Source organism: Filicampus tigris, chromosome 12, assembly GCF_054856515.1.
Source record: "Filicampus tigris isolate MCC_2025a chromosome 12, RoL_Ftig_1.0, whole genome shotgun sequence".
Taxonomy (NCBI): domain Eukaryota; kingdom Metazoa; phylum Chordata; class Actinopteri; order Syngnathiformes; family Syngnathidae; genus Filicampus; species Filicampus tigris.
In genome coordinates, this window is record NC_141228.1 from 15809221 (window position 1) to 15828538 (window position 19318).

Sequence of the window (19318 nt, forward strand, 5' to 3'; positions counted from 1 at the left end):
TGAAAAAGTTTATTTTAGTTGTAAATAGTTGATTGGCATCTTTGCATAATTAGAAACGTGCTACATTAAATGAACTAATTTATTATTAGTAGTGGCACATATTTTTAACGCCCTCCCTTCTCACTTTGCCTACCTCCACCTTTTTTTTTTTCTTACACTAGCCTTGCGGGCTGTGTCAAATGCCATTTTTAATAAATGCCCCAGCCCGCTAAAAATGGATGTTGGCCTGCAAATGGCCCCAGGACAATAAGGCAAATTATTGTTAATATTATTGAGGCAAATTAAATTCAAGACTTTTGAATTCTTATTTGAACTTGCATTTAACGTAAGTCTGAATTTCCACCACGTGTAACTTGGTGGAATGCAAATGCCTTGGTCATTAGACTAAATGATGAATGATGAAATGCAATTCATTCAGTACAAATGCTGAAGAATGTATCATGCGTATCAGATCCGGTAAAATAGGCCATTAAAATGAGAACTTCACAATTACTTATGATTTATTGTGCTTCATACAACACCACATTATTAACAGTCACCTTGACAGCAGGTAAAAAGACATTTACAAACAGGTCTTGCTCCAATATGTACAGTCACATGACTTGTAGTGCTCATAAAACACATTGTTGGACTGCGGCCCGTCCCACGTCAGCACTGCTCAAAGCCCGCCATCAACGAGAGGGCCAGCGACTCCACTGTAAACAACCAGATTAAAACACACACACACACAAACACACACTCATTTCAACTGTGCATTAAACATTAAAATTTCATGAAAATTGGACTTACAATGAGGAAAGGAGCCACGACACACAGCCTTGTTGAGGATGGTCACCAAGAACATGTGACAGTTTTTGAAATCGGACTCCATTTTCGCAATGGACTCAATCCTATGGAAAAAAAAATTATATATATATATATGTGTGTAAATATGTGTGTGTGTGTGTTAAGGGTTTCAGAAGTTGCATCTTTCTACACAGGCTCTTACTTCCAAGCTCCAAATCCGGCTTGCCATCGGTCAGAGAAGATGAGGACAAGGTTGAGCACCTTCATGATGGCTTCCTTGACAAAACTGACCTGATGTAGGATGGAGGAATGAAGGAATGAAGGAAGGAGAAAATGGCTGATGTCACTGTTGTGTTCATATCGATACACATTTCAGTCATGGAACAAACTACAAACCAGTGAAGTGCTTATCTTTTGTATAAACCAACACATTTAATGACATTTTAAATATATCATTAATAAAACTGCTAGCAGTACATTGTCAAATAAAAGATACATTCTCAACTAAATATTGTTTGCAATAAAATATCCAAAGTATAATTGTATAAAACAACCTACATCGTTTCTTTTAAAGAAAGTGCAACATTAATAGTTTGTTATTATTTTTAGGATTGTGCAACATCAATAAATAAAGCTTTCTGAATACAGAGTTGATCATCTTTTGAGGAAAGGGCAGTGCGACGTCAATAGTTTGTTTTCTTTTTAGGAAAGCAAAACAGTTGTTTGCCTCCTTTGGAGTGAAGTTCAACATCATTCTGTCTTCTTAGAAAATTAAACATGAACGGTTTGTCTTCTTTTGAGGAAATTAACAGTGCAGACAAAGTTCATTATTATGCGATCATTTTTGTTTCAAACGAGTCAATCAAGTTTGAGGGACTGCCAAGAAGATAAAGCAAGCCATGTTGTCTGCTAGCCAGAAGCCTAGCTGCACTGTATTTGTTTGCGGTGTAGACCGTTGTATGGTTACAACACGAGGCAGTTACACTTTGCGTACCTTAATACTATCTCTACCGTACCAAAAATATAAATGTGAATACATAAACCATTACACATTACCTTCTCCCTCAATAAGCAACGGTCATGGATAGTCGCCAAGTATCTGTAATGGATCTTGATCAGCTGGTCCAGGTCCTTTGCTTCCTGCACTTGGTGCTGGAACTCCAGTCCGGTGCTGTGCAGAATCTGACGGAGAGAAAACAAATTTCAAGAACCGCGATAGAGTACCTTAACTGCTCCAATTACGGCAAATCGAAAGGTAGTTCGTAACTGTGGCTTGTAACTGGCAAAAGTGGTAAGTTGGGCATTTGTAAGTCGAGGTACCCGTTAACGAAGGCGTGTGATTGAACTGTCTCACCCTGGTCATGATGTAGTTGTGAAGGCTGTTGACGAAGTGCATGAGTTTGACGCGCAGCAAACACATGCGGTGAATCTGCTGCTTGACCGGTCGCTCTTTCTGCTTGGCATCGTCGGCCAGCGCCCCCTCCGGTTTCTTTGTGAAATCTGCAAACTCTGATAATAAAATACAATGTACCACTTACTGAGATTATGCACCAGTTGAGCATGATGGCGACAACGCCTACCGCTGAATCGAAGCGTGTCCAAGCTGTACTTGGCCCATTTGATCTGAAGCAGCAGAAGAAACACTTGATTGTAAATCTTTTGGCACTCGGAGCTGATAACGATGTCAACAGGCCACGGAACCTGCGGAGGAGGAAAAAGGACAATATTCAAATACTTTGTGTTGTTATCTTTTAATGATGATCTTAATTTGGAACAATACCAAATAGAACACCTACTGCATAGAGATAGCCACCTCTCACATATGCCTGAATTTTGTTTTTAGGATTAATGCGGTATTTGGCGTGAAAGAAACAAAAATGTAAAAAAATAATAAAAAATTGCAATTCCAGTGACAGAAAAAAAATCCTGGGGTTGTACTGCAAAATATAATGGGTTTAAACGTAAAAAAAGTTATTAAAAAATATAATCAAAAGATATATACACATTTTATTGTATTGTTGTATTTCTCTAAGTAAAAAAGTTAAAAAAATATTTTCATAAACTAATTTTATTAGGAAAAAAGTGACATTTCACTTTTTGTCCTTTTGATGTTTCACTTAATTGAAAAAATAAGAACAATACAAATATATAACTTTATCTAAAATAAAATGATACATTTTTACACTTTTGTTTAGTGCTAAACAAATGAAATGATACAGAATATAGTATAGTATATGTATGTTTATATTTGTTTAATCCTGTTAACTAACAAACAAACTGTGAATAAAAAAATCTCCATGGCTAATAACACCGGTCAACAGCAAATTTTAATCAGAGATGGCTTTATGTGTCCCCAAATGCATTTTTGACGCTCAGTTTAAAAATATCTTTACTTTTTTTCTAGCACATCAGGTTTTGGAGATTTTTTTAATTTTAAGTTTGACCTATAAAAGTATGCACAATATGGATTTTACCATCAATTGTAATATATAGATATAACATTTCAGAAAAAAATAATCATAAATGCTACTGAAATGCTATATTATATTATCATTATAATAATGAAAACCTGATGTGAAACAAGGGCAGGTTTGGAATCAGCGCAAAATAATTCAATAAAATTTAACTTGCATCTCTGATTTAAAAATGTAGTCAAAATGTGTTGACAAGTGTAATAAAAACCTACCTTGTAACTGAGGGTCAGCACTTCGAGATTATTGACAGGGTGTTTCTTCCGGCCCGGATCAATTGTTTCCAGGAAGATTGACAATCTTACAAAGAAAGAAAGCTGGAGATTAATAACAGAATACATTCAAACCTTGGCATGTGCACGCAGTACCTGCTACTGTCCTCCGGGCGGCGCTGTCCGACAGCTTCTTGTAGTTGGCCGTTGAGGAAGGACGGCTGCTGCCAGCTCTCCTTCTCGCGCACCTTGTCAAAGATGGCCGTGTAGAAGTCATACATGGTGTCGCCGGCCTCAAGCAGGAAGTAGTTCCTCATGGCCTGAAGGTACTCAAGCAGCCTGAAGAACAAGAAGGTGTTAAGAAGGAGGAGAAGAATGAACAGACGTGCCACGCCACAGCTCTCACTGAAACTCAGTGCTTGCCAGATGGCGGCTGCCTCTGTCGCCACCCAAGCAGAGTACATCATCCAAGTTAAAAAGCTCTTTGGAGATTCCAATGTGCGGCGTTGCTGGCTGACTTACTTGTAGTCTTTTTTCAGAGTCTTCATGAGGTTGCCGCAGCACTCGACGTAGCGCTGCTGGATGTGCGGGTAGAGGCAGGAGCGCAGCGTGAGCTCAAACGTCTGGCATGTGACGGACTGTGACGAGCGGTCCACGGTGAAGTCGTCCCGGGAGAAGCACTCGTGGAAGTCGCTCTGCTCCAAGTACAGCCTGACACAAAAACACACCGTGTGTTTAAACTTACAAAAGTTCGGTCCTCATCCAGTGTCCTAACACAGCGAACCCCCGTGTTGTATATTTTAGTTAGATACAGTTTATGTACAGTCATTTTATAGTAATTCATGTTAATTATTTGAAGTTAAAATACATTAAGACTTACTGAAAGAGTGAGTCTCTCTAATTTTCAGAAACATGCTTATTTCCTGGTCATTAATCGATGAACATAATTTCTCGCCACATGGTAATTATTTATGGAACAACAAAGATATTGTATACAGGTGTAAGTCCTTAATTCATCCCAATTGGTTTTCACATTGCAATCTTTTAGTTGGTCAGTTGATTAATATCACCCCCCCCCAAAAAAAAAAGACAGAGAGAGAGACAGAGAGAGAGAGAGACAGAGGTCATAAGCAGGGGAATGCCTGAATACATTGTAAAAATCTAAAAAAAAAAAAAAAAAAAAAAACCTGGCAAAGTTGATGGCCAACAGTGGGTCATGAAGATCTTCAATCTGAAGATGCTGCTCAATGACCGACTGCATCCGGATGAGACTCTTCCTGGTGGCCTGTTGCTCGGTCACGGCGCCAGAGGGAGACGCGTCCCGGCTGCGGAGACGCGACTGCACCGACTCCAAGAACAACGTGTATAAACTCTTGCGCTCTGCATCTGCGTTTCACATCATATTTTTATCAGTGACAATGAACGATTAAAACAAAACAAAACTTTTTCGTCATCTGGAGTTCTAGAGTTCGGGGCAAGTTTTGTTTCCTAACTTCCCAGAGCGCACTACGGTGTGTCAAAGGGTGGATTCAAAATCAAAATGGCCAAATTCCTGTTCACTTTAGAGTCTCTAACAAAAACACTGACTCACCTCTCGAGGACTGCTGAGCATCTTCTTCGCGGTGCAGGTTCTTAAGGAGCTGCATGGACTTTCCAGCCATGATGATCTGTTTGAGGACAGGCTTGAGGAAGGACACCATTGTTAGCTGCCGGTTTCCTCCTCCGCCTTCCCCTCCGGAACTGCCGCTGGCCGCGTCGCTCATCTCGCTCTCAACCGTCTCGGAGATGCTGTACAGCGTGTAGGTGGCGTGCCAAAAGTCTCTGTGATTCACTGCCACATCTTTGTTCCTCTGGATGATGAACTCTTTGGCGGGATCGAACAGGTGTCCGTGGACGATCCATTCGTCCACTATCTCCAAATATGGTCGTACGGTCTCGGTCCATAGTGAAAACAGTAAAGCCACCTAATGGAGAAAGGAGGTAAACCTTACTAAACCTCGTACCAAAATCTGTATTTTGTGTATTTGTGTGTCCCAGAGATGCACTAAAAAAAAAAAAAAAAAAAAAACTCACTGTTTGCTCGGAAGCTTCCCCGACACTGTCGTACTCGATGATGGCCTTGTAGAGTGTGTTGAGCAGGTGAGAGGCCCGCACCACATTGGGGGTCTCGGGGGGCACCTCGGCGATGCCGGTGCAAAAGACCTTGTGCAGCACTTTGATCTGCGCGAGGTGCGGGCTGAGACGCTCCAGCACGGCGGACAACGTCACCGTCTCATCTGGAGGAGGAGCGCCTTATATTATATCAAATTTCAATTCGATTAATTGTTCAGCCCGAGTTCACGGTACTTGCCTTTGCACACAAGCCCTCTCTCGATGGCGACCAGCTCCTCCTTGAAGCTGGTGAAGTACTTGTTGAGGGCCCACACAAAGGCCTGGTAGGTCCTAAATGGAGGCTCGGAGCCCCTCTTGGCGCCGGCCGGACCGGGCTCAGGACTGTGGCCCGTCACCTCGTCGATCAACTTCTGCAACCGGAACACCGCCTGGCCGTACGCCGCCACGTGCTCCAGCACGGACCGTAGGCAATTCTGTGGCAAATTGGTATCTTGACTTATGGGTTTAATTCATTGTGTGACCAAACTAATAAAGCAAAAAGTCGGGTCAATCGTATTTCAAGGCAACACTGTATTATAGTTAAAACTGTTTTTTTTTTTCACTTACACTGGTGAGATGAGTGACCACCACGTTATTCCTGACCGATACTTTCCCGTCGTGGTGCTGGAATATGAAGTGTTTCTTAACCCCAGATAGAAGCCTGGGACACCCAAAAATGTATAAGAATTAACGCTGCATTTAAGGAATATTGTTGTGCACTGTGCAGTGTAATTTACTTTTGAAGGCACTGTAGTAAAACAAATAGACAGTGGTAAATGTGCATTTGTTAACCTACGACCGTGTCCAAAGTAAAAAATGTGATCATGCAGCTCACCACAGTGTTTCACGGATGACTTGGGTCTCGGTAACAAAAGCTTTTTCTTCGGGCAGATACAGCGGATCGGTGTTGTACAAGTGCTGGTCCCTGCAGAGGAAAACAGGTCAGAAGCACATCACAAATGTACGACTTATATTTATGGCTTAACTAGGGCTGACCGATTTTGAAATATAATTGTGATTTTTTTTTCCCCTCAATATTGCATTACAGGGTGACACCCCCCCCCCCAAAAAAAAAACAGGCCCCAACTTTCAATAGACATGATTTCTTAATTATTATTTTTTTTACCAAATCAAATGCAACTTGAGGTATAACTAGTTTATTGTGTTTAGAACATCAGCATCATAGAACATCATTAAAACATTATTCATTAGCCTTTTCTTCTTCAGAAATCCATTTCAAATTTCCAAATTCAAATCTTCTTCCGGGGCACAAAAAAAGTGATGAATCTGTATTAAAATAAACAATATCAGATTCATCTTGCATAAATATTTCAAACTATGTAAAAAGTGTTGCTTGCAGTATAGTCGTAAAAAAAAAAAAAAAAAATCAGATTGACTGAAATTACGCTTTTTTTTTTTTCATTCCAAAAAGCAGCCTTTGCGATTTGAAAGTTACTTTCTACTACAGTACTTTTCAAAGTCGATTTCAGTTTGATTAATTGTTCGGCCCTAGTATCGTGGCACCAAATGAGTACGCCATAGGATCAGTGTCTTGGCATGTGCCTCACCAGACATTCAGCAAGTTGGAGTGTAAATGGAGGCTGTGGGCGAATCGGGGGGCGTGCGGCACCCAGTAGGGAGTCACCACATGTTGCTCCAGCCAGGCTCGGGCATCGGGTTCACCCACTGCCACAAATCAGACAAAAACTCTATTTTCTCCCCACACATTACAAATCATCATCAAGGCTTTTTATCTACAGTGGTACCCTGACTTCCGAGTACCCTGTATGAATTGAGCTACAAGTTTGCCCATGGAACGAATTAAGCTCTTATGTCAAGATACGACTGTACTGTGATTGTTTCCGACCTGTCCATGGGACCGAAACAGTCTTGCCGGCGTGGTCTTTATCTTCCTGGGGGGTTTTGTCCAACTGGATCCCGGAGTCCTCCCTACTGATTGGCTGACAGCTGTCCTCGCCCTCGCTCTCCTCTTCGGACCACTCCTGATCGTCCCGCAGGAAACAACAGCACATGAATGTAAAAGTATTCCAGCAATTATGCCATTGATTAATCAGATGGAAAATTGATTTTGATTTAATAAATGCAATGACATGCACATGTGAGGTGCAGCTATTATTTTTGTCCACTTAGGGTCAACATCCTCACTGGTACCCAAAGGCCAAAGAAAAAGCAAAACAGCTAGTGTAATACTCACAGGAGTATCAGGGTATGGCCCATTGTCTATGTCCTCACCCTCCAGTAGGTATTTCGCCCAGTCGAAGTTATCCTCTGGTTCTGTGGTGGGATAACATTTTATTTTACTGCAAAGAAGCACCAAACCAGTGCCTAACTCACCGGCCTCCTTCACCCGGGGTCTCTCCGTAAAGTTTGTGTTGGAGGGGGAGCCCGATAAGAGCAGGAGCAGCGACAGTATGCTGTAGTGTACGTCAGTCTGTAAAAACACGTGCAATCGTTAACGCACAGAAGCAATTCTAGAAGATTGTGGCAAAGGGGTATGTACCTTTGTGCCATTGGTGTTAGCTAGGGGCGAGTTGAGGAACTCATCAGTCAGCCTCATCCAGCTTTCGGCCTTACTCACTTCCGAGTGGACCATGAGCTTTTCGTAGATTCTGTGTCGAGAAACAAACACATTCACATTCATTTTTTTGCCTCAAAACTAAGAACTCAAATCCGAATAAAGCATTACGTCACATGTCAAATACCAGCAAGTATGATGGAATATGACACACAAATACAATTTGGAGTTAAATGTACATTTTCTGTGAAAATCGATCACAAAATCAAAAGCAAACTTGGGCAAAAGGACTTTATAAATCAAAGGACCGTAAATACAATGTCTTCTTATATCCGCCTCAATAGCCAAACGTAACTTGAAATTCAAACCAAAACAGAGACTTACCCACTGATGCTACGCTGCACTTTGTGGCTGTCCACGTCCAGGAAACGATGGAACCTGAGAGGGATAAAATACATAGAGGTGCATAGCATCACAAATAACTTTGTATCTATTAGCTGTACTGTGTGAATATGGCATATTTCAAAACAAGGTTACAAAGTGTTTCACTTTACAAACAGTCAACTTAAAGAATAGAACTAAAAGAGATAGCCGCAAGATTAAAAAAATAAACAAATTAAAATTAAGAGGACTTGGAAATCAAGGTTGGACATTGGAGCCAATGCTGCTAGCTATAGTGTCACAATCATATTGACGTTTACAGATTAAATGACAAACCCTTTTTCTTTTTGCATTTCATTTAAGACATGTTGGCATCAAGCAATAATTTGGCAGTGGTCTACTTTTTTCCTCATCACAGCTAAGGTAAACCGGAGGGCTTCCAGAATTGATGCTTGGGGATCTCACAAACAAGAGCAACACAGAAGGCATAACCAAGCGTGAGGAATCGGGTTCTTTTATCAGGACAGGTTAACCATTTCTTACTTGAAATTGGACCAAGCGAATTTGAGAGCCAGCTGGAAGTTGTTCTCCTCCTCGTCCTCCAGTCCGCTCACACACCTGACCAGCTCCTTCGTCTCCCTCTCGGTCTCCCTCTCGAAAGTGCTCCAGTGAGTCATAGCTTAGCTCGGCGTCACATATGGCAAGCTGGTTAGCTAGCCTGGATCGAATAAGGCACTAATACAAGCGGTAGTATGTTTTGGATAACGCCATTTGTGACAGCTGGCGGAGCACCTCTGGTTGACTTAGCAACATCTTCATAGGCGCGCTAGCGTAGAAAAGGGATGTACGCATGCGCAACCCCCCCCCAAAATACAAATAAAATGATAAATAAATAAAATAAGAATAAAAAATGATCTGCTGTATTTTTACAACATAAAGTGTATTGTTGATTTGAATTGGATAATAATCAAATATGAAGTGACAAAAGTCAAAATGTAATAATAAAAACAACAAAAAATATGCATCGGTGCGTTTTTTTCAAATTTTCCCACGATGCATCGCGTGGTGACGACACATAACCAGAAGTGCATCATTTTGCCCGATTTATTGCTAGAACGCTTCCCATTTCTCTTTCAATAAACAACCAGAGTTCTTACGAATTAATTCCAAATTCGTATTTGGTCGTCTGTCGTTTAAATTTGTGTTGAATGTGGTTTTCCACTGCTTGAGCGGTTTGGCCCGAGTTGGGATACGTAAGCCTTTTCACCATTTTGAATGTGGCGGTACTAGATAAAGCCTCGGCTGGTCAAAGACGTGTAGATTTAGCCGCCATCTTTAACCAGGAATCCCCGACAATTTCTTCCATTTACTTGTATTGAGATAACGGTGTTTGGCTCCAATAAATTAATAATAATAATTTACTGATTTTGACACGGATAGTTTGGTAGAAATATCAGACATGCAGTCATGATACCAGACACGTAGGTAGTTTTGTAATCAGGCCGTTCATAACATACTCATAACTTAATCTGAGTAATGTGCATTTGCATATACAGTAGTTCACACAAAGGCAACGCCATTTAGCAACTATTAGCACCAAATAGAAAAGAAAAGAAAAAAAGAAATATTTATTTTTTATTCATATCTATTCTTGAAATGTCTTTGTATCAGATCTACCCTATCTTTATTTAGCAAATTTTAGCAACAATCAGGGACGACGTCATTTAGCAACTTTTAGCACTAAATAGACCCCGCCTCACTAGGCAACCAACTAGACCCGCCTCTCGTCACATCCCCCTGAATTTGAGCGTGCCACACAGGTCGCCTCGTTCGCGCACGCACAACTTGAGCAGAGCTCCAAAGCGCTGCGCGTGCAAGCCAGCGCGATGAAGAGGAGGCTCCAGAAGAAATACTTGATTCTGATCCTCGCCTATACGGGTTTGCTCCTGCTCATCCCCTATGTGTTCGACTTCGGGGAGCGCTCGGTGCAGCGCACCAAGCACGGGCTCCTGCAGCAGCAGCAGACGCGGTGCTCGGACCTGAAGAACGCCGTGGCGCTGCTGTGGGAGCACGGCTACAAAGTGGACGGCGCAAACGGTACAGAACCGCCCGGGCCCGGCGCGCCTCGCACGCACATCTACCTACACGCCACCTGGAGGACCGGCTCATCGTTCCTTGGCGAGCTGTTCAACCAACACCCGGACGTGTTCTACCTGTACGAGCCCATGTGGCACATCTGGCAGGCCCTGTACCCGGGCGACGCGGGCAGCCTGCAGGGCGCCGTGCGTGACATGCTGAGCGCGCTGTTCCGCTGCGACTTCTCCGTGCTCAAGCTGTACGCCGGCTCACAGAACCTCACCACCGCCTTCATCTTCGGCTGGAAGATGAACAAGGTGGTGTGCTCCGAGCCGCTGTGCGACGCCCACCAGCGCCATCGCGTCGGTCTGGTGCAGGAGGACCGCTGCGCCAAGTGCCCCAAGCGGGACATCCGCGAGCTGGAGCGGGAGTGCAAGAAGTACCCGGTGGTGGTCATCAAGGGCGTGCGCGTGCTGGACCTCAGCACCCTGGTGCCCCTCATGAAGGACCCGGCCATCAATTTGCACATCGTGCAGCTCTTCCGCGACCCGCGAGCCGTGCACAATTCTCGCCTCAAGTCCAAGCAGGCCCTGGTGAAGGAGAGCATCCAGGTGACCTTTAGTTGTTTTTCGGGGGCTCTTTACGGTGAGCAATAAAAGAAGAAGAAAAAAAGTTGGGTGGACTCAAAATTTCAAGGCAATAAACTTCCACAAAATATTAAGTTGGCCAAATCAACAAAATATTTTAAGTTTTGCTGTTGTAAAAAATTGGATTTTCTCAACAAAAAATACGATATTACAGAATTGCTGTCCCTTGCATCGGCCCCCCAACTGAAAGACATAAGTAAAAACAACTGGCTCGTTTTTGAGCAAAAAAAAAACCAACTTGCTCCCTTTGTTGTGCTAACACAAACGTCATTCCATTCATTTAAATGACTGTTTTAGCCCCCAAAAATAGAAGTTGTGTTTACAGTGTACTTAAAGAGGAAGTCAATCCAAACATATTTAGGAAGGCTCACTAGTTGAAACAAGGCATTCTTATTAATATTGCGTTTATGGAATATGAGTTAAGCAGCAAAATCCACCCGTTTTCCAAAATTCAGCCATCTCAATTTTGTCACTTCTGTCGACTAAAAATGACATCGCAGTTGCTCAGGGCCCAGCTAACGACCAATCATGGTTCAGCTTCAGAAAACAGGTGAACTGTGATTGGTCGTTACCTGAGCTCTGAGCAACTGATGTCGTTTTCAGTCGACAGAAGTGACAAAATGGACGCCCCCATTAATTGCTAAAAACGGGTGGATTAACTCTTATCCCACAAACGCAATATTTATCAGAATGCCTTGTTTCATCTAGTGGGCCTGAATAGAACATATTCTTGAAAAATAGGTTTGGGTTGACTTCCCCATTGAAAGGGGAGTTTGCAATTAAAAAGAAAATCTGTTTTTGTCACTATGTTAAATTAGTCAGTCAATATGTTAAATTAGTCAAATTAGTAAATTAGTTAGGATTTCTCATTCTTTTCCTGCATTTTTCATTTAATTGAATGTTTATCAGCTTTTTCAAAATAATTTGGGGGGTTTAAATGTTTAGTTTTCCAATGCATTTCAGTGGGCATCAATTACTGTATATGCAGATTGTCAGTGGGTCAACTGTATTGTTATTATTTGTATTTTTTTCATCTCTCTGTACCAAATGGATATCGGTCCGCGGACCAGTTTTGGGGACCACTGTCGCCGACAATCAAAGAATTGTTTCACACATTAAGCTGCTGTGATATTAGCCATTGGTCAAACGTGTGAAAATGTTTGTCGCTCCTCCAGGTGCTGCGCAGCAAAAAGCACAGCGACAAGTACAAGCGTCTACTGGTGCCCAACAACCGCATGAACCGCGCCGAGAGCTACGTGTCCAGTGCCATGGAGCTCATCTGCGACAACTGGCTGGGCGACATGATGCTGGTGACCAACGCGCCGCCCTGGGTGCGCCGCAGCTACCACCGGGTCCGCTACGAGGATCTGGTGCTGCACCCGGCCGAGGAGCTGCAGAAGCTCTACCGATTCTCCAACCTGTCCACGTCGCCAGCGTTGGAGAGCTTCGCCCTCAACATGACCCACGGTCGCGGTTACTCGTCAGACCGGCCCTTCCTCATCTCGTCGCGGGACGCCAAGGAAGCCATCTATGCGTGGAGGGAGAGGCTCAGTGTGGAGCAGATCAACCAGGTGGAGGCCTACTGCAGCGAGGTCATGAGGCAGCTCGGGTACCCCAAGCACGGCGCGGAAAAAAACACATGAGGAGGGCGCACGGGTGAGAGGAATGCTCTGTATTAATTATCCATCCATCCAGTTTTTACAAACCCATAAATTCTTCATTAAAACGCTCATAAATATCCAATATACATTTTCGGGGGGAAACGGTGATTTTAAAAAATCCCGTAAAAAACTGGCAAAATCCAAAATATAAAAAAAAAAAAAAGAAAGAAAAAAAATCGGTGAATATGCGAATCAATGGGGGTGCCAAACTGCGAATATGCATAGGTTGACTGTAGCTTGAAGTTGTAATATCCCCAATCACCACTAGATGGCAGAAATGTCTCAGTTGCGCTTACAGTGAGTCTTATATTGCCCTATACTACAATGTGAGTAGACCTTTTTTTTTTTTTTTTCAGATTTGGAATGATATGCAGGACAAACATAGTATCTCAGTAATATTACAATATTGATTGACTGAGTTGACCTAGGTGAAAAAATGTCCAAAATGACTTCTTGCACTTAATGTTGCTTTCTTGTTCAGCAGTTTTGTGCCGTCCTTGAATGGTAATTTCTATGCAAGAGAGCCCTTTGCACTGGGAAAAAAAAATACAGTATGTGGTTATTTTGTTGTTTGATTCATAGAATCAACCTGTTTTTTATCATATCAGGGGGTGGCCATTTTGTGTTCACTGACACATGCTGGCGAATGAAAATGACATCACAATGACACCAAACGGTTCAGCTTGCGAACGTCACTGTGATGTCATTTTCAGTCGACAGGGAGTGACTGTACAATGCAAAATGGCCGCCCCCTGAGATGGATAAAAATGACTGGGTTTTCTGCTTAATTCATATTCCACAAATGCAGTATTAATCAGAACACTGTGTTTAGACTAGTGTAAAGAACATTTTGAACTTTACTTCCACTTTAAACAGCTACTTTAGAACGAGCGTTTCGAGTAGACTGGACGCTATATTCTGTCCGTTGAATCCAGGATTCACTGGTTCCTGATCTGTTAAATCGAGGTTCCATTGTATTTCATACGTTGCATCAGACGTTGTCATTGATTATACAATTTTGGGCATACCGTCTAACTATGCGAAAGTGCATACTATACCCCGCCTTGGCTGGGCTCCGCGTGAAAGGCAGAGGCAAGTTAAAATTACTGTACAGGAATCAAATCCATCCGAGCGCTTTTCTCTGGTGGCTATTTTGCTCTGCCCTCCTGGAAATAAAGACTTCATTGTCGCGTGGCTAGCATGGGCGGCCGGGGTCGGCGCCGCGGCCGGCCGAGGGTGTCGCCCAGGCCCTTGCGCTCGCACCCTGGAGAAGGGGCTTATTGTCCGCGGCTGGCCGTGACAGGCTATAGACCTCCCTGGGTTACCAGCATGTCATCAGAGGCTTTGGACAGGCAGAGCCTTGAAGAAAGCAGGCCTGCATGCATTCCATTATTATTCCAGAGAAGTTGTTGTTTTATGTACAGTTCTTGGCAAGCGAAGGGTGGGCTTTTTTTTGTTAATTTTCTGGAGGTGGAAGATTTTAGCCCTGAAACCCAGGATTTGCTGCGGTGGGTTGTCCACTATGCATGTGCTTGCGAGTGCACGACAAATGAATGACACTTCGTCAGCCTGTCTCTGATTGGTTGTTTTTCCTCTGGCGCAGAATTTTCGAGAAAATCTAAGTAGAGGTATACCAACTTGGGCGAAATAGGGCATATCTTTTTTCTTTGTTTGGGTAGTTCATTTCACTCAGGTACTACTGTGAGGTTATACTGACATTTTTAGCAAATATAACAAAAAATGTTTTTTGTATTGTTTTAATTGCACCCCCCCCTCCTTAAAAACTTCTTGAAAATTGTATTTGTTTAAGCATGGATGGATGGTCTCTAGAACAAACTATATTTCCATGTCCATTATTTGTTATGGAGAATTTGTTCATGTTATGTTCAAAGACAACTTTGTTCTCGCATATAATTCTCAAAGGGGACAATTTAGCTTTGTCTAAATAAAAAAAAAAGTGCAACTAATCCATGTGATCAGAAACGATATTGGACGATCACACGCAGGGATGACTGGAATCGGCATCATAAATCCCTTATCAAAACATTGCTAATATGTATATATATATATATATATATATATATATATATATATTGGATGTATTATTGTATATTCTCTTGTCCCTCCCTCAGTTGGTGCTAAATAAATGCAATTGAGTTTACACTTGACATGTTAAATTGTCAAACAATGTATTAAGCATTGTGTTTAAAGGGCCATCTGAGGAAACACTTATTTTCACATTGTCTGTCAAGAAAAAAAAATCTTGCTTACAAACAATAAATGCTCTAAAAAAAAGTATTACAAGTAGAAGGGAGAGTAAATTTTTAGTGAAGGGGAAACAAATCTATTCTCATTAATTATTAGAAATTTTATTTTAAGACTATATTGCCTATAGCTCTATGTTTATACTTGAAGCTTGGCTTCTTGTGTTTTTTTTTGTTTGTTTTTTTTTTTAAATCCTCACAGCTTTCATCCATCTCTCTTCCAGGGGCCTGCAAGTCGAGTAGAGGGCAAAATGATGAATAACAGCTGGAACGTGGCCGACTGGGAGCGGCTAGCGTCACTCTGGCTGCTTTTTCTTGCAGCCGAGCATACCGAGGCCCTGAACAGGAGTAGGAAGAAGCAAAAAAAAAGTGGGACACCGAAGCTGGACTGCTTCAAAGACTGGGGAGCCTGTTACCACTTTTACCTGTTGAGCAGCGGCCACGAGGCTGCTTGACACGTCACTGCCCATTTTTAGTCACACTAATCCCCAGTTCACCCTGACTTAAATTCCCATAAAAAGTTGGGTGGATCCAGGGTGGCACTAGCAGGTCGGAACCTCACCTTGGCGTGACTGGGCTAAGTGGATCTGCTAACCACGCTAACTGGAAAGTTCAAGGAGACTGTGTGTGCTTTGAGAGGCCTGCGTGAGGAAGTCTTGCCCCTCCCCCGCCTCCTCCTCATTCCAACCCCTCTTAGCCCCGGAGGAATCTGGACAGCTGCAGCAGCACCACACTGACAAAACACTCACATGAGTGGGACTTTTTTTTTTCCACCCCACTCCTTCCAACTTTTGTTTTTATCGTACTGATTAGGGTTGCAAAAAGTTAGAAATTTTCCATGGGAATCGATGCGAATAAAAGGGAATAGACCAAGAATTTACAATATTGAAGATTGGGTCTTTGTGATTCGATGCTAACCGGCAGCCACCCTCTTGTTGCTTGTAGTTTTTGAGCATTTTGACTGATTTGTGAGTATTACCCCTCTAAGTATGTTGCAATCGCCTCACCAATACCCGAGGAGATGCTATATTTATGTACAAACAAACTGGATTTTCAACTGAGCAACGGATACACTGAAAATAATGGAGAAATGAATTTATTGCGGTGACCTCGCATGTGGGCAAGGCGAGTTATCAATTTTACATGGGTGTCTGCTTGCGGCAAAAAAAAAAATGTTGAATAAGATTTCCAATCAATTACCCACAAATGGGAAAGTTTCCAATTTGGTATATTTCCCAAATTATCCTGCTTAACTTCCCAAAGAAATTTTCCAGAAACTTGATGGAATTTTACAATGAATTTTCCACCCCTTTGCAACCTTAAAGCGTAAATCAACCCAAACATATTTTTTTCAAGAATGTGTTCCCAGCAGGCCCACTAGTTCAAACACAGCATTCTGATTTTTGTTTTGGAATGTGAGTTAAGCAGCAAAATAAACCCGTTTTTAGCTATCTTAGGGTGCGGCCATTTTGTCATTTCTGTTGACTAAAAATGACATCACAACTGCTCAGGGCTCAGGTAATGACCAATCACTGCTGACCTGTTTTCTGAAGCTGAACCATGATTGGTCGTGACCTAAGCCCTGGGTAGTTGTGATGTCATTTTCAGTCGACAGAAATGACAAAATGGCCGCCCCCGGGGATGGCTAAAAATGTGTGGATTAATTCTTATTCCACAAACGCAATATTTATCATGCCTTGTTTCAACTAGTGGGCTTGCATAGAACATATTCTTGAAAAAAATATGTTTGGGTTGACTTCCTTTATTCCTGATTATTTATCTCAATCTTTTTTGTGTAAGCATTGTCAAAGTGTAATAACCTGCATTCAGACGATGGATGTTTTGATGATCAACTTCAGAAGTTGGATTTTTTTCTGTCAGACTTTTTAAGCGACATGAATAACTTTTAAACTATTTAAAGTGACCTCAATAAAGAGTTAGTGAAAACGAAGACAACTGCTTCATGATTGCTTTTGCTCTTCTTAATTTACAATGGCAATAGTAATGTCATTATGCTGCATTTTTGGGCATATACGGAATATATAATATATATACTACTATATAGTGATTTTATATAATGGACCTGGTTATTTTAAAAAAGAAGAGAATGTGTGAATGATTCAAATGCAGTAACTACTTTCGGAATCAGTCACTCATTCCCTACTCACTTATTCAGTGGTGTCTTGAGGTACACGTGACCCAACTTAAGAGTTTTTCCAGATACATATTTTTTGCTTTGGCTTGCGAGCAAACATTTCCTGTCAAGCTAAACATAAAACAAAGTTTTAGACATGTTGTGAATTTAAATTAACCACATAGGTTTACATCCTGTGAAAATCTGCTTGCTTAATGCTAACAAACCATGCCTAATGCCACAGATGAGCTAATGAATAGCCTCAGTGTTGTGTTGTGATAAGCCTTTAAGCAAAGGATATTTGAACACAAACAGCGGAGCAACACATGTTGACAGATAATGACGTGCACATGGTCTTCATCCTCTGTGAAGAACGGCTTATATTACTGCGGCCAAGGTGCACACACAAGAAGGAGCAGCACAATATCGAATTCAAGTAAAAGAAAATGTGGCAAAAACTTGTTTTACATTCTATTATGTCATTACTGTAAGTAAAATATTAAGTATAAAGCACAATATTATACAATGTGATTTTTCATCTTAAAAAATGCATTTAAAACCTTTTTTTGGGGGGGGTGCTGGAATTCCATTCAATTCAGTTGGAAAAGATGATTTGAGATATGCATGTTTTGAGTTACGAGCATGGTCACCGAAACTTCACAAGGAAACACTATACAGAGATTTTTTGAGCTCAAAACTAGGAAGTGAATGAGTAATCGGCAAGCCAATTTAATCGGCCGATAGTAGCTGTTGTAAAATCGGCTGATTTGTGTGGATTTAAAATAATAGACATTTTTGCATGTCCGCTGATAGTGTAGTGGTACACACGCCTGAGTTGTGTGCGGGCAGCGTGGGATCGATTCCCGCTCAGTGACAGTGTCTATGTGTGCCCTGCGACTGGCTGGCGACCAGTTCGGGGTGTAGTCTGCCTTCGCCCATTGACGGCTGGGATAGGCTCCAGCAACTCCCCGCGACCCTATATAGGATAAGCGGTTTGGAAGATGACATGACATGACATGACATTTTTGCACATTAACACATTACACCTAAAGACAAAAAAAAAAAAAAACGTAAACAAATCAGACAATTTTGCCAATTTCCAAACGTGAGTTTATTCCCTTGCAAATGCTCCCTTGTCCCGAAAAGACCGTTCCAGTGAAACATCAACTACACAGTGGTCACACTTGGCCGCCGGTCGGGACAATTATTTGCACGCTGTGCATGCGGAGTAAGCGTGACTGCCTCGCTTGGCGGCAGCCCCCCCGCCACAAACTGCATTGTGTTACGTAACAGGAAACCTCTCGTGCATCTTCATCACTTTGAGGCCTTTTTTTCCTCCCCGTTTGCTACAAAATGTCATGATAGTGCAAAACCACATTTCCTCTTGGGGTGATCAAACTGGTTATATTTAGAGTGTATTATTGAGGATTATTTAGAAAGAAAAAAAATCTATATTTATTGTACGATAAACCTTTCTTAAGTTCAGTCATTTTCTTGGTCAATTTTGAAAATGCAACAAAGAAACCATATTAGCCGTCTTACATTTTGGGGCTTTAGACAGCATTTATTGTCATGCCCTGAGAATATGATTTCATGCAGAAATTTTTGATTCATTACACTGCATTTTCGGGGGGGAAAAACATAAATGACAAATAACCGCACCCTTAAGCTTTTTTGGGCTTGATGTGCGTCCTCAGCCAAGGCTCAAAAAGATGAGACGGACACAGCTGCAATTGTTAACAGTCATGAGAAGCAACAAAGTGGGCCATTGTGGCCCATTTACATTATGACGCTACTTTTCTTGACCCCACTTTTTTTTCTTTTTTTTTTTGTCCAATGAGATTTCAGGTTCTCTGTGTTGCCATGCCAATGTAATCTGCACAGGGTCTTCAGAATCAGTCGTGATGGCCCATGTAACTGTATTAGCAATAGGGCTTTTTTTTTTTATTAGCATGGTGATTCTCATGATTAAAAAGTGTGGCCTCCTGTACTTTGATGT

The 19318-nt window shown here is 41.9% G+C and overlaps 2 protein-coding genes across 3 annotated transcripts; one reads left to right on the plus strand and one right to left on the minus strand.

The window, feature by feature from the left end:
- Nucleotides 1-482: 482 nt before the first annotated feature.
- Nucleotides 483-9388, minus strand: tubgcp5 (tubulin gamma complex component 5). Of its 2 annotated transcripts, none has more exons than XM_086047706.1 (22): nt 9081-9388; nt 8541-8594; nt 8142-8250; nt 7976-8072; nt 7836-7915; nt 7488-7623; nt 7189-7306; nt 6456-6545; nt 6188-6281; nt 5820-6054; nt 5543-5745; nt 5061-5433; nt 4657-4855; nt 3992-4180; nt 3626-3808; nt 3473-3557; nt 2367-2487; nt 2141-2286; nt 1843-1968; nt 989-1077; nt 790-890; nt 483-695 (listed from the first exon to the last, which is right to left on the minus strand). In XM_086047706.1, exons 1-22 carry the CDS (start codon nt 9212-9214, stop codon nt 649-651), a joined length of 3009 nt encoding a protein of 1002 aa, XP_085903832.1. In that variant the 5' UTR covers nt 9215-9388; the 3' UTR covers nt 483-648. The 2 variants fall into 2 exon arrangements, with proteins under 2 accessions (XP_085903832.1, XP_085903831.1); XM_086047705.1 differs by having other exon boundaries at nt 2141-2295.
- Nucleotides 9389-10249: 861 nt separating this feature from the next.
- On the plus strand, nt 10250-15955 carry chst7 (carbohydrate (N-acetylglucosamine 6-O) sulfotransferase 7). The gene is made up of 3 exons (XM_086048392.1): nt 10250-11224; nt 12436-12916; nt 15410-15955. The coding sequence occupies exons 1-2, from the start codon at nt 10424-10426 to the stop codon at nt 12901-12903; spliced, it is 1269 nt and encodes a 422-aa protein (XP_085904518.1). The 5' UTR covers nt 10250-10423; the 3' UTR covers nt 12904-12916; nt 15410-15955.
- The last annotated feature ends 3363 nt before the right edge of the window (nt 15956-19318 follow it).